This window comes from Nyctereutes procyonoides, unplaced genomic scaffold, assembly GCF_905146905.1.
Source record: "Nyctereutes procyonoides isolate TBG_1078 unplaced genomic scaffold, NYPRO_anot_genome, whole genome shotgun sequence".
Classification (NCBI taxonomy): domain Eukaryota; kingdom Metazoa; phylum Chordata; class Mammalia; order Carnivora; family Canidae; genus Nyctereutes; species Nyctereutes procyonoides.
The window spans coordinates 44,271,030-44,286,517 of record NW_026575142.1 but is presented as its reverse complement, the minus strand read 5'-3'; the positions used below and the strand labels follow the sequence as shown (position 1 = coordinate 44,286,517).

The window sequence follows — 15,488 nt, the reverse complement described above, 5'->3', positions numbered from 1 at the left end:
AGGTAAGGCTAGAAGGACTGAAAGGTCAAGGGGAGCCTTGATGGTATGTCAGCAAGTTACAGGACTTAGAATCATAGAAATTGAGATTTGCAGGTAAGAGTATGCATCTCAGTCCCAGATTCAGGTGTTTAAGCAACAATATCCCTTGTTTTCTTTAAAGAAAATTAAGTGGTTTGCAAGCATCTCTCTTACACTTAGTCTTGGACACCAATTATGGAAGGATTATGTGGTGCCGGAAATCAAGGACAGTCTCCATCGTCTTGTCTGTCATGCTGATGGCTAACAGCCAACAAGCCCCAAATGGGTCCTTGAAAGCCAGGTTCTGCCAATGTCCCTGCCATGTTGAAATCAGAGTTGAAGTCAGCCCCCAGTCATACCCTCTGTCACCCTCTTGGAAGTCAGGCCAACTCACAAGGAAAAACTTAAAAGCTCAGCCCCAGTCTCCCCACTCATCTCAGAATCCACAACCCTTCTTCTCTTTCCCACCCCGGGGAAGTTTCCCTTCATCTCTTAGTTCTTTAAAATATTTGCCCATTTTTCCTCACCCCAGGACACCCAAAGTACTCTCTTCGAGCTCAACAAAATAGAAGCCAACCAGGGACAGTTCTGGCAGAAAATTGCTGCCTCTGTCCTCCCCTGAAGTAAAGCAGAGCAAATGACCTGGTTTTGCTTTTGGAAAGCATAAAGGAAAATTATAAGGAGAAAAACACAAAGTAATATTTTTTCAAAAAAAATCAGCCTGCCATAGACAAGACCTTGACTAAGAGGACTCAAGTTCACATCAAAAGCCAAGGTCCTTCATTCTTTAGCCCCGGGAGGCCCTTTTTGCCATAGGTGATAAGCATGGGCTTGGAAGCCACACTGGGGTTCTGATCCTATGCAATCCCAGCTTTGTGACCATGATCAATTCTCCCCTAGCACAGTGCCTGGCACAGAGTAGGGTCAACTAATGTTATTCTCCTTTGTCCATGGTCGGCTGCTTACCCAAGTCACTTGGCCATCCAGTCCCAAAGTCATTGCTCTAATTCCTCATATCTTGAGAGCAACTCTAAGACCATCCTTCCTAAAATGTGTGCCCAGTACCCACACTTGAAATGTTCAAGTAATAGATTTTTAGCTGAATTTGGTATATATGATCCTCGTCCTTCAGATGGTAACTATTTTCCTGCTGGAGAAAGTCACAAATAATCCAATTCAACACTCTGACCACTAAGTACCCTCCAGGAGCTCTTCAACCGTGAGTATCATTGGAGGTGGCCAGTTTGAACATTTTATTCCTCCTCAGAATTCATTTTGACCTCTGAGGAAAACTGTCTTTCTAGAAATAAAGCAGGTGACATAGCATGTTCTTAAATTCATCTCTCTTTATTTTTCCTGTCTATTAGTCAGATACAGAGTTTTGGGATAAGATGCAAGCAGAATGGGAAGAAATGGCCCGGAGGAACTGGATATCGGAGAATCAAGAAGCTCAGAACCAAGTTACGATCTCGGCTAGTGAGAAGGTGACCGATTCTGTTCTTATACATGCTGACCAGTTTTCTCAACCTCTTTGCATGGCATTTTTATAAAGTAGTCATTAACTATTTTGCAAAAAAATCAAGAATCAAACAGACAAACCTATCCCAGTCTGACCTAGAAGATATGCTGGTGGATGAAAACAATACAATTAGCCAATGTGCAAAGGCAGCAAAGCTAGAATGAAATACTCTTAGTTTTATCAATTCTAATACAGTTTGGCGGCCAACAAGAGCTTGCATCTTGACTGCTGGCAAATACTGACATTGAGAGTGTGTTGGAACAAGAGCTGGCTAATCTCACAATACTTTTTGTCAGCCATTCACATGAGTCATGTGAATGAGCTAACAGAAATGGTATCAGTCGACAGTGGAGTGAAGTAGGGGCTTAGATCTCTATTTCACAGGTGGTCCTTACACAGCTAACAAAGAAACTCAGTGGAAAAGATACTCTTTACACCCTTCACACAGCAGGTCAAGTCCCAAAGGGATTCCTCAAAGATACTCCCCTGAAAGGAGCCCCAGCAAATGTGTGAGTTCAGTGAAGAACCAGCCAAATTACCCACGAAGTCCCAGTTGCCCTTGGGTTTAAGCTTTTAAAAACATTTGGCAGGAAAAAATTAATATAAATACATACATACATACGCTTGGTGAAGAGGTGAGGAGCATTAAAAAAATAAATTTAAATGACTTGAAAGAAAAAGATATGGAATTTCCTTACTCAAGGAAAAACCATATATACACAAATAAGTGTGTCTTATGGATTTTTTTTTGTGGTAGAGGAAATCTCAATTAATAGCTCTGGATAACTTCCATTTGTTCAATCCAAAATATTTACCTACCTAGCAATAGATACGATGATGAATAGTTTCCAATCTTAGGGAATTTTTAATCTACATAGTCATTAAACTGTCTTCTCCCAGTATTCTCTGCCCCTCAGTAGGTTAGGTAATCTCATAAAATCGGAGCAACTATCTTATTAAAAATAACTCTTTTCCACAAAGAAATCAAAAATGAGCAAGAAAAAGAAAACATTGCTATAGATTGTCAGACTCTAGGCTATAAATCATGCCCCCGAGGCATGGGTGGGCCCTGAGCTCCTCACCCCTGGGACCCCATATATGTAACCCCACTACATAAACTAGTTATACCCTGTGGCTTTGATAAGGGGGTTTGTCTTTCTCAGCAACAATAGAGAACTGAAGTCTCCATTTAATCTATTTTAAAACCTCAGTAGCACTATTAACAGACTAGCTTATTTGTATCTATGAAATTAGAAGGGTATTGTGATCATCTATGCTGGTAAGGCTGCAACAAATAATTTCTCTCAGATATTTCCAATGAGGGTTTAACTTGGGACAAACTTCTCAAAAGCAATTCAGTTATACATATCAAGGGCCTCAAAATAGTTCATAGCCTTCAGTCTAATAAAGCTGTCTGGAAGTCTATCCCAAGGTAATAATCATATGCAGACAAAAATTTGCAATGAGGGTTTCGCTGTAACTTTATTTATGATAACAAAAAAATTAAAAGTAACTTGAATGCCCAAAAGTAGGAGCTCGATTAAATATGTTTTGGCACAATGTAAATAGTTTTAAAAACTAAAACTAAGTGGGGCTTAAGCTACAAAGCTGCATATATGCTATGAGCTTATTTGTTTAATTTATATATTCATAGAAAAAGATTATTTGTACATTCTGTATAATTTCATTTTTTTAAATAAAAGATCTATAACTTTAAGACATGCATTCTCAATGGGGCAAATATAGCCCCCTGGGGGCAAAAACTGGTCCAAGGAGCAAGAAGGTAAAAAAATACCTTAGATAATAGAATGGTTTGTAGCTCTCCAAAGGGTTGCAGTGTATATACAGATTATAGTATGTGGCATTTAACATTTCAAGGCAATGGATGGTTGCACTTAGCAAAAATACATCCAAAACTTGGTATTTTTTAAATCTTGGGGGAAATGACTAAAACAAAAAAAGCAAAACAGTAATAGAAAACAACTCAAAAATATTAGCAGTGATATTTAAATTGTGGCATTATGGGTGACTATTTGCTTCTTTCTTATATTATTCAATAACAAAATACTATCCTCTAAAATTTATATAATGAAAATTTACTACATTCATAGGAAGGACTAAAAACCAGTCATTTAAGTTTAATTTAAGTTAAATTATAAATAATTTAAATTAAAATTCAAAAAGAGCTCTGAATATAAGAATGAAGAGATTAACCAATGGATCTCATATTGCCCTTTTCCGTGTTGTAGGGATATTACTTTCACACTGAAAATCCCTTCAAGGACTGGCCTGGAGCATTTGAAGAAGGCTTAAAAAGACTGAAGGAAGGGGACCTGCCAGTCACCATCCTGTTCATGGAAGCAGCGATTCTTCAGGACCCAGGAGATGCAGAGGTATTATTTTCCCTTCATCCTGCTAAGCTCACCAAGTGGTGGCGTGTGAATGAGGGACAGAGGACGCCACAGAGCTCTACAAAATAAAGGCTCCCAGAGGGGTTAACCTGGCTTACTCTGCTGTGTGTTTATAAGTTACAAATAGGTATCTGTCCTCTAACCAAATGGCAATATTTATAGTGTCCAAAAATAAGAGAGTGGGGTCAACCAAAATTGCCAACTGGGAGGCTCAGCGGTAGTTTTCAGGGGGCATGGCACAGTTTTGTCGTGAGCCACAACATCTCTCACCCTTGGTTTACTCACTCAGCATTAATTGAGTACATACTGTGTCCCAAAAATTGTGCCAGGCACTGGCTTTGTATATGGAAGAGCTGGAAAAAGGAAACTGTTGGAAAGATACATTTGTGGTCTATCTGGAGAGACAAGCAAATAAATCAATGCCATGTAACAAATGCAATGTCAGAGTATGCACAGGATGCTAGGGGAGCAGAGAGCAAGGCTTCTGAACGGGCCTCCCTCTACAATTAAATCTGAAGCTGAGTTTTGAAGGAGGAGGGGGCTTAATTAAAGATAGCAGAGGGGTATTAAGAGGAAGTGGTTTGTGTGTGGGCAGTGGAGCATGAAACATCATTCCAGGGAGGAGAGGGGAGGAAATGATGGCAGGAGAGGAAGAGGCAGGTAAGAGCCTAAACCTCAGGAAAGTCAAGGGAACCACTAGGGACTCTACTCAGCAGAGGGATACAATCAGATCTTCATGTTCTCTGAGGTGTGGAAGGTGATGGAGACAGAGACCAGGAGACCACCCAAAGAGGCTTCCGCCATCTGACCTCAGTCCACTGCAAAGGACTGTAATAAGATAGTGGCATGTGTGACATCTTTTTTTAGTTTGGAGGTAATTTTCAGGAATTATGTTATAAAGAATATTCCTTATCAGGAATTTGCAGAAATTTTAGGGAAGGCTATATATGGTGCCAAGATGACAGTATAGAATAATGGTTAAGATTCCAGGCTTGCTGTCCTAACCGTGTGGGTTCAAATCTCTGCTCTACCACTCATGAGCCATGAGCCCTGTGATCTGGGACAGGTCATTTAAACCATCTCAGTTCCATTTCTTCATATGTAAAATGGAAATCACAATTATAATGACTAGCTCATTGGGTGTTATGAGGATTAAGTTAGTTCATACAAATAATGTGCTTAGTTCAGTGCCTTGGTGCATCAATAATCTCTTCATTATTATTATTGGGTGTACTTAAAATTTGTATAGGAAGGATGTGTAAACTGATCACTAGGTTAAAGCTCTGGTATCTTGTTAGTCAAAACATTGACAGTGAAATGAGATTGAACTGAGAATTGGAACTGTGAACCAAAATATTGGAATTTTTAAGAAGATATACAAATTATTGTGGAAGAGAAAGTCATTTGTTATGTCAGATTCATAAATGAGAAGATTAGAGCACTGAGTAACTAATGGTTCCCAATCAAGGATCCAGGGTTTCTGAATCTTGGAGACCCCAAAATTCAGATAACAAACAATCTATGAACAGTGAAAATGACATCATGCTCAAAGGCTAGTGAGAAACTCTCAGACAGTGACTGTTTCATCAAGCTTAAGAAGCATTCTAAGATGGGGCACCTGGGTGGCTCTGAGCGTCTGCCTTTGACTCAGGTCATGATTTCAGGGTCCCGGGACCAAGTTCTGTATCAGGCTCCCCATTGGGAGCCTGCTTTTCCCTCTGCCTATGTCTCTGCCACTCTCTCTGTGTCTGTCATGAATTGAAGAAGAAGAAGAAGAAGAAGAAGAAGAAGAAGAAGAAGAAGAAGAAGAAGAAGAAGAAGAATTCTAAGATGTATGGAAAGTGAAACCAAAATAGGGGCTGCTGTGTGTACATTTAAAAGATTAAGAAGAATCACAGATTTGGGGGGATAACCAGTATTTTTTATGAGTTTATGTGGCATCAGTAACAATAAGGATGGGAAAAGTCAATATAATTTTTACATCTTCTGGATGACTCTATGTATCTTCATATAGTTTTGCTTTAAAATGTCTGTAGGCGGGAGAGTTATGTACTCCCCAAATTCTTTCAAATCCACAAGGATAAGTGTAGGCTATAAAATTATGTATGCATTATATTGCATTTTCTATGTGCTTTATGCATTTCATCAGTGATATTAGAGCAGTGAACACATTAGAGTGGAGGATTTTGTTTTATCTTCCCTATTTCCTAAATTATCTGTTAGCTCCTATAATAATAGTTAGACTTGCATTTATAAAAACTTATTTTATTTTGTACATCTTGAGATTCTTTATAAAGTCTAGACTCTTGAGCTACATTTTTGGGTTATTTTACATCCCTTTTCCTCACAAATGCCTAATTTTATATATTTATCTCTTGGTTTTATGACATCCAATATCATGAAATCTCAGATACTCAAATGTTTCCATGGGTCACAGGAGACTAAATGCTGAGAATCTGTCAATAATGGCAAAGGATCTTGACCCAGATGTCTGAAGAGCCTTTGATTAAAGAAATGCTTGTGATATTTTTCCCTTTTACAAGACTCTCACATCTGAGACAGGTTATTCTGCATAGAGGGATCTAAAGCACATGAGTGAATCTGCTTCCTCTTGCAATGTTGACCTCAGTTGTTTTTTGTAGGCATGGCAGTTCCTCGGGATAACCCAGGCAGAGAATGAAAATGAACAAGCTGCTATTGTCGCCCTCCAGAGGTAGATGAAGCTAAATGTAAAATCATGGGTGGGGTGGACACTTGTTAATGGCCTTCCTGTTTATCTTGTCTTTTGACCCTTAAGTACAAAGAATTTGGCCAGGAGAAGTGCTAAGATGCTACATATTACACTAACCTGTAGGAAACAAGAGTTTATGAACAAATAATATTCCTAAATCGCAGTGTTTTGTCAACCACAAATCAGTTGACCTTCATTGGCACAAAAGTGTTTATCTCAAAAGCGATCATAAAATAGACTTATTACATATATAGTCCCTGTTAACTTTCTAGCCTTCTGCACACTTGAAAGTTGTTTTCAGGAAAAACATACTCAAAATAATCTCTGTAATTTTAGGTCCTTGTGTCTATAGAAAATCTCCTAAAATAGCTTCAGTGACCTGCAAGTGTAACTACTAAGCCCCTGACTAAAAGTCTAGACTACTTTGGGTGGATGTAGCATCACACTTTACTTGATTAGAGCCCCCGTGTAAACCCTGGAAAAATCACCTCTACCGATTCGACTTCTCCTTTCCCTTTACAACATATAATCCCTATATAATCTCTCCCTACAGCACTGATGTAGGTACAATCTAGGGTTTGCTACACCAAATCTTCTCCAGGGACTACCAGTTTCATTATCATCTGGGAGTTTGTCAGACCTGCCCAGCCTCAGGCCCACCCAGGCCAACTGTACTACATAATCTGCATTTTACCAGATCCCCAGATGATTCTCATGCCAGAGGCCAGTGGAATAGCATGAGGAGGAGGAGCTGTAACCTGTGCTTTCTATAAACCCACATCGGTAGTCTAGAAACACAGGAATTTATCTCTTCTTTATAAAACATTGTACAGCCTTTCATCTCTGAATATCCAAATTTACCTCAAGTCAGTTTGCTCTGTGGATCTGATATGTTTAATACATCAATAGTAGAGCTGCGCTAAAACAATGCTATCCCCTCCTCATGAAATAAACTTCTAGTAAATTTTGTGCAAGGATTAGCCACCTTTTTATAGTCTTAAAGCCATATATTAAATTATCAGAACTAGTGCTCATCGAGATATGTTTTAACTTTCTTACCAACATACTTAGGTCCCAATTTTCACATAGATAAATATGGTATCGCCCAAAGATTTAACATAACTTAGCCATGCTTTTGCACCATTTAGTTAATAAAGACCTCTAATTTCCTAAAAAACTGTTAGACCCTGGATCAGGAATAATCTGAAATTGGCTATTTATTTATTTACCTATTTATTTATGCCTTCTTGCAGGTGCTTAGAATTACAGCCCAACAACCTGAAAGCTTTGATGGCTTTGGCTGTGAGTTACACTAACACAGGCCATCAGCAGGATGCCTGTGAAGCTCTAAAGAATTGGATTAAGCAAAACCCAAAGTACAAATATCTTGTGAAGAGCAAGAAGGGATCTCCAGGCCTTACCCGGAGGATGTCCAAGTCTCCAGTTGATAGGTATCTTTCTAATTAAATTACAGTCGGCAGTAAACACCTATTTACACAGTCACCATAAGGGTAATGAACAAGCCTCACCAGTACCAATTCCAGTGTGGTTGTAGGACTGCTAGAAGAGCAACTCTGATGGAAAAGATTGATGCTGGGACCAGAAACAATGAACAGACATGTGATCAAGATTGTGGGCACTTACAGATATCCAAGTACCATAATTTAAAGCAAAATGCCATGGACATTTTTTTTTCTTTTAACAATGAACTTTTACTGACATGAAAAGTAGTCATTAAAAAACAAGGTTTCCTTTAACATGGGATCTAGTCAATGAATACATCCCACATTATCAAGACATAAGCAAAAATGGTTAGTTAGTTGTGATAGAAAATATAATCAACACCAAGGTAGTTTGTTTTGGTTGTTTTTGTGCTTAGCAAATAATATTTACTAGCTCATGTGTTTACTGGATTTTCACATACATGATCACTTATTTTTCTTTCGAGATGAAATTTCTTTGTTGATTATGATACCATTTGTTGAGAATACAATGGTTTATTTTTAATGTCATAATGTATTCAACCTGTATTTCTCAAAATAACAATTAGTATAATGAAATATATTATAAAGTGACTATTTTGTTTTTGAAACTACATAAGAGCTATATTACTTTGGGAGAAATTAACCTAAATAAATAACCTAAATAATTAACCTAAAATAAATTATAAAATTTGCCAACCTCTAGAAAGCCTGAGAATTGGGTATGAGGAAAAACGGAAGTCCTTTCTTCTAGGGATTTTGTTCCTATCAGCAATAAATCATGACATTAAATTCATCCTCACGGAGCCCTGAGGTTCTCCACATTGGCACTCACAGGGTCAATAGAACTCTCCTTGTGAAGACCTTCCTTAGCACAGTCTGTTTCTGTGTACAATGAAATAATTCATGAAAATCAGCAGGTATTTTTTTTAATATGCAGTATGAATAGTCCTTCTCATTAAGCGAAGATCTCTTACGCAAGATTTTTCCAGCCTGTAATGTTCTCTTGGAACAGAGGACATAATAGCAAATAATATATGTTCAGACTATTTGGAATACACACCTCAATTTTTTTCCCTTGTAGCTCTGTTTTGGAAGGAGTTAAGGAATTATATCTGGAAGCTGCCCACCAAAATGGAGATATGATTGATCCAGACCTACAGACAGGTCTGGGGGTTCTGTTCCACCTGAGTGGAGAGTTTAATAGAGCAATAGATGCATTTAACGCTGCCTTAACGGTTCGGCCAGAGGTAAGTACACGACAAGAAACTCTAAGGTTCTTTGTTAAAAATAAGTTCTCACAGGCTACACTCTGCACATTTCTGCTGCATCTTATTTCCCTGCATCCAATGGTTTAAAGTGATCGGGACTAACAATATGCTACTGTGGCTGTTAATACTCAGGTACTTCAAATAGAAACATGAATTGCCTGACAGCATCCAATGTAGCTGCTCTTTGTTGAACTAAGGTCATTTCACAAAGTCATTCATACCATTTTTTGAGTAATTCACCACCATCCTGGTCCCTATCCGTGAGCCGTGGATAAATTTTAGCCAGCATCCTTCTTCCTGCAAGAAAGATGGGAGTACCCTGCCACTGTGGCTCGTGCCAGTTTTTAGCTCTGATTTTGTCATCAGGACTATTCCTTATGGAACCGTCTCGGAGCAACGTTGGCGAACGGAGACCGCAGTGAGGAAGCCGTGGAGGCCTACACACGAGCCCTGGAGATCCAGCCAGGCTTCATCCGATCCAGATACAACCTGGGAATCAGTTGCATCAATCTGGGCGCCTACAGGTATAGTAGGGTGGTAGGCTGAGGACCAGGAGCCACACTCTCAGGGCTCAGGTGGGATAAACAACCTGAAAGATTGTTTCCCCAGTGAAAATACCTCCTTTTATAGGAGTAGCTCTCCTCCTCTTATTAAGGGTACATTTGAACCTTTGCATCCGGAGGCCTGTTGAAGCAGGAACAATTTGCTTCAGTGTTTCTCAGTCTGCAGAACAGCAAACACGAAGGCATCTTGTGAAATGCAGATTCCCAGGCCCCTCTCCCAGAGACTTCCATTCAGGCAGCCTGGGCTGGTGCAAGTATTAATGCCTCCAAGGGCAACTCTTTGAGAAACTTGAACAGTTCACTTCCCAGGTAAAGAAAAAGAGAACCTTGGGGGGTGGGGGCAGGAGGACTCAGCAAAATGACTTAAGAGGGTCTAGGGCCTGGGTGGCGCAATGGTTTAGCGCCTGCCTTTGGCCCAGGGCGCGATCCTGGAGACCCGGGATCGAATCCCACGTCGGGCTCCCGGTGCATGGAGCCTGCTTCTCCCTCTGCCTGTGTCTCTGCCTCTCTCTCTCTCTCTATCATAAATAAACTAAAAAAAAAAAGAAGGTCTAGGGCCAGTTTTGGGCAAAGCACAACCAAAAATCCAGGTTGTTTCAAACTACTTTGCCAGTAAGGTTAGTTAAAATATTTTAAAGAAAATTTTTTTTCTTTAAAAAAATGTTAAATGGTGGGTTTATGGCTTAAAATGTCTTTCTTGTTCTCTTATTATCCCTCATCATCCAGTCTATAACCTATATCCTTTTTCCTCACCAACTGAATCCATAAATGACCTTTATTTCTTTTGGGTAATGAACATATAAGTAAGGAGCACCTGGGTGGCTCAATTCATTCAGCATTTGTCTTCAGCTCAGGTAGTGATCTCAGGGTCCTGGGATCGAGCCCCCACATCAAGCTCCCTGTTCAGGGAGGAGTCTACTTCTCCCCTGCTGTGTGCACTCTCTATCTCATATAAATAAATAAAATCTTTTTTAAAAAAAGTAAGTATAGGTCATTTTTCTTTCTTTTTCTACTTTTCATGCTTTCTAAATAAATAGGTATTACTTTCACAATTGGAAAAAAGAAAACTGTTGGTTTTAAATCCCATAAAAAAACATAAACCCTTTCTCATTCTCAAAAAGAGCCAGGTTTTTAGAATCAGAAAAGCTGGGATCCCTGGGTGGCACAGCGGTTTGGCGCCTGCCTTTGGCCCAGGGCGCGATCCTGGAGACCCGGGATCGAATCGCACGTCGGGCTCCTGGTGCATGGAGCCTACTTCTCCCTCTGCCTATGTCTCTGCCTCTCTCTCTCTCTCTGTGACTATCATTAAAAAAAAAAAAAAGAATCAGAAAAGCTTGGGTTCAAATCACAGCTCTGCCATTTACTGGTTTTGTGACTCTGGGCTCATAACTTTGAGCCTCAATTTCTTCAACATGCTTTAAAAAAAAAAGTAGTAAAACAATATTTAACCTACAGGATCCTTGTGCAGATTAAATATAAATTGCCTAACATGGAGCCGTAGTTGGCATTTGTTATTATGATTATGATCATTGCTGTCATCTTCAGTATCCTTATTATTATTATTCAGATAAGTCATCAGAGAGCTACATACCCGGGGTGCATCCTTTTGACATCCGAAGAACTACTGTTTCTGAATTGCATTTGGGGATTGTGCCATTGGCAAATATTGAGATTTCAGAAGCTGATTGCTTCATTTATACTTAGAGAATCTTAGAAAGAGCATTGTTCACTAGATTACTCTAGTCCTCTAAGAGGACCTTGCTCAGGCTAAAACCAGGAATAGCTGAGTGACTCCAGAGCAACTGGTTTGCTTTATTTTATGGACATTGTGAAGGGAGCCGCTGCAGAGACTCACCTTGCACCAGCCACCCAAAGGGCCACAGGGGAGCCTGTGCAGCCTCCTCACACATCAGCTGGCCAGGGCCTGACAATGTCTGCTTTGTATACTAAGTTCATTCCTGGTCTGGTCTGATTTTCCTAACCTGAATTTATCTTCATTAGTCATTTATTTTCTCTATTGTGTATGTATATTTTATGAGATACTGTAAATCCTATGTTTGGAACAAGGGGAGATGGAAATAAATATGTATATACATGAAACATTAAATTCAATTAAAGGAGGCTTTTAGAAAGCTTCTAGATGAGTTTTTCTTACCTGTGACTTCTCATTACAGTGTATAAAGCAATACATGAGAGGCCAATAAAATATTTTCTTGACATTCACAGGTGTAAGACTCACTAGGGCAACCATTTCCAAGAGGCCGTGAAGGTCTCTGTAGGTGGAAATGGGAAGAATGTTTAATCCTTAAACAGAAAGTCACCTGAACAGGAGCAAGTCAATTTTAGAGTTGCCAAATAAAATGTCCAGTTAAATTTTAATTTCAGATAAAGAGCAAATACATTTTTAGAATAAGTATTTCCCAAATATTGCATGGGACATGCTCGTACTAAAAATAATTAACTGTTTATCTGATATTCAAATTCAACTGTGTATCTGTATTCTTACTTGGTAAATCTGGCAACCTTGAACAAATGACTACTTCAAAGTTTCAAAACATCTTGGCTAAGATTTTTTTTTTAAGATTTTATTTCTTTATTCATGAGAGATAGAGAGAGAGAGAGAGAGAGAGAGAGAGAAAGAATGAGAGGCAGAGACACAGGCAAAGGGAGAAGCAGGCTCCATGCAGGGAGCCAGACATGGGACTCGATCCCGGAACTCCAGGATCACTCGGCTAAGATTTGTGGCTCTTTTATTTTCATCCAGATGTGGAAAATCTTGTTAAGTACTAAGTATTTTGTATTTTTTTTCCCCTGAGGAAAAAAGACTGTTGAGTGAGATGTAATTCTGAAAATAAGTTTAACTCAAGGTTTAAGTGGATAGTTAGGAAATAATAACCCTCAACAGAGATGTGACTTGGAAAAAAGCCATGAGCTGGTCCATATACTCCCATAACCACCAGTCTTGGGACATCTCCCTTAAGAACTATAGATTGTCTGTGTACAGAGCTATAACCCTTTTGTCATTGCACATTTTCTATATAGAGTCAAAGGCAAGCCCTTTCCCAGTCCTGTATAATTGAAATAAGGAAAGGAAATTGTTAGCATGAAACCTGGGTGTGGCATAAGATGCTACTCCTCTGTCAGTAGGAGCTCCAGAGTAGGATTTAGGTCAAAGAATCTTAACCTTTTCAAAAATGAGGGCCTCATGGGGCACCTGACTGGTGCAGTGAGTTAAGCATCTGACTCTTAGTTTTGGCTAGGTGATGCCCTCAGGGTCCTAAGATGGAGCCTCGTGTAGGGCTCCATGCGCAGTATGGAGTCTGCTTAAGACTCTCTTTCCCTCTCTCTGCCCCTGCACACCTCTCACCTTGCTCTCTCAAATTAAGAAGTCTTTAAAAAATAAAAAATAAATTTTAAAAAAAGTGAGGACCTCTTTTTAATGAAAACACAGATCAAATCTCCTGTGATGGTAATTTTTTAGTATTAATATAAGAGGGAAAGATACCATAAAATGAGGAATGATTTTACATGAATGCACTTTATTAATCAAGTCATACACGAAAAGCTTATTCATACACATATGCGTGAAACATTTGAAAACTATTCACACATATACATGTACAATCTTCTGAGTACCCAGAAAGGACTCTGTGTTCCCAAGGTGAAGAACAAGTTTAGACTATCTTCATGGGAAAACCTCATGCTGCTTGGCACACCTAGCATGTTAGACTATTCTGTTTCTCTCCGTGTCCCTCAGAGACCATTGCCACGTGCTTGGGAGCTAGGAGCAGCCTGTGCACGTGCAGATTCCAAGATCTTCCTCCCCCAGAGTTCTCACAGGCCTAGGATGATGAGAGGAAATGGAGTCATTGTCATTTGAGCTGCCACCCTGTGACAAAGAAGCCAGAAAGGGCCTCCAAAGTAAACTCCACATGTGCATCTGCTTATAAACCCTCTTCTCTTGCTCAATTACTAAACATCCAGAAGAGAGGACAATTAGAACCCTACTCCCTTCCATTAACCAGGTCATCATGCACAGTGCAACCATTTCCCAATTGCCCTTTATTTCCAGGCGGATCTAAAAATACAGATGAACAAATACCTGGACAATGGGCATTGGACTCAGAAGTTCAGCTTCACTTTAAAGCTTCTTACCAGATACTTGATAATGACTACCTTGCAGGATTAAGTGGGATCAAATGTGGGAAAAGCTTTTAAGAAGAATGAAGCAGATGCAAATTAAAGCAGTATTATTACTCTTAGCAAAGAAAGACCAGTTTGTCAGATACAGAACCCATGCTTCCAGCGACAGGGGTCCTGAGAGGGCAGAGCCAGAGTGCACACATGACACACAAGCAAGAGAGCAGGTGTGGCCAGGAAGAGCCAGAAGACCTGTGGACAGCATCTGATTCAGCGAGTCACAGACTTTGTGTTCTCAGGACCCCTTTATGCTTTCAACAATTATTGAGGACCTCCACGGGCTTTTATGTGGGTTATAGCCATCAATATTTACCATGCTAGATGTTAAATTGAGAAAAATTTAAAAGATTCATTTAAACATAATAATTAACTACATGTTAACATTATCTATTCTATGAAAAATAATTATTTCCCCCCAAACAAAAATGTGCTTGGTGAAAAGAGTGGCATCGTTTTACAATTTTGCCGATTTTTTAAATATCTTGCTTTATAGAGACAGATTTTCATATCTGCCTCTGCATTCAATATATTGGGATTTCACACATCGTGCAATCTCTGGAAAATTTCATTGTACATTAATGATAAAATCAAAGTAAAGTAAAAATAACATCTCAGGATTATTGGAGAAATAATTTTCACTTCACTGACCTCCAGAGTTCCCCGGACTATACTTGGAGAACTATTGATCTAACTTAGTAAGAGTTTTCACATAAATTGATCCAATTGCACCTCACACAACAAGGTTTTAAAATGACTTCTATTCTCCCTATTACACAGCTGGGGAAACTGAGTCTTGGAAGGATAAGAAATTTGCCTCAGGCTAAATGATCAGGATTCAAGCCCAGATGCTCTGATAAACAAATCAACTCAGTCCCACCCACCCCACCACCTCCCATATTTCTATCACTAATAGGAAAAGTTAAACCACTTTCTTTCTGAGTAGGGCCAGATGCTTCTTCTTCAACCCTAGTGATATAAATCACATTTGCAAATGGAGTAAGTCTTTAAATTATCCCTAAAAGTGGAGAAAAGCAAATGCATTAATAGTTAGCAATGGCCTCACTATTACTCTTTCTGTCCCACATGAGTGTCCTAAAATAAAATTTGCTTTCCTTTTTCTCTCTGGTTTCACTATACTGAACAATGATTTTTCACAAAAGAATAAGGAGAGAAGGGATCCCTGGGTGGCGCAGCGGTTTGGCGCCTGCCTTTGGCCTAGGGCGCGATCCTGGAGACCCAGGATCGAATCCCACGTCGGGCTCCCAGTGCATGGAGCCTGCTTCTCCCTCTGCCT

At 39.5% G+C, this 15,488-nt stretch overlaps 1 protein-coding gene across 1 annotated transcript in view; it reads left to right on the top strand.

The window, feature by feature from the left end:
• Nucleotides 1-15,488, top strand: part of PEX5L (peroxisomal biogenesis factor 5 like) — a 233,306-nt gene that overhangs the window by 210,761 nt on the left and 7,057 nt on the right. Inside the window, exons 8-13 of the mRNA XM_055308156.1 lie at nucleotides 1,386-1,502; nucleotides 3,787-3,930; nucleotides 6,591-6,661; nucleotides 7,933-8,130; nucleotides 9,245-9,410; nucleotides 9,798-9,955. Coding sequence (XP_055164131.1) covers nucleotides 1,386-1,502; nucleotides 3,787-3,930; nucleotides 6,591-6,661; nucleotides 7,933-8,130; nucleotides 9,245-9,410; nucleotides 9,798-9,955 — 854 coding nt within the window. The remainder of the gene's footprint in view (nucleotides 1-1,385; nucleotides 1,503-3,786; nucleotides 3,931-6,590; nucleotides 6,662-7,932; nucleotides 8,131-9,244; nucleotides 9,411-9,797; nucleotides 9,956-15,488) is intronic.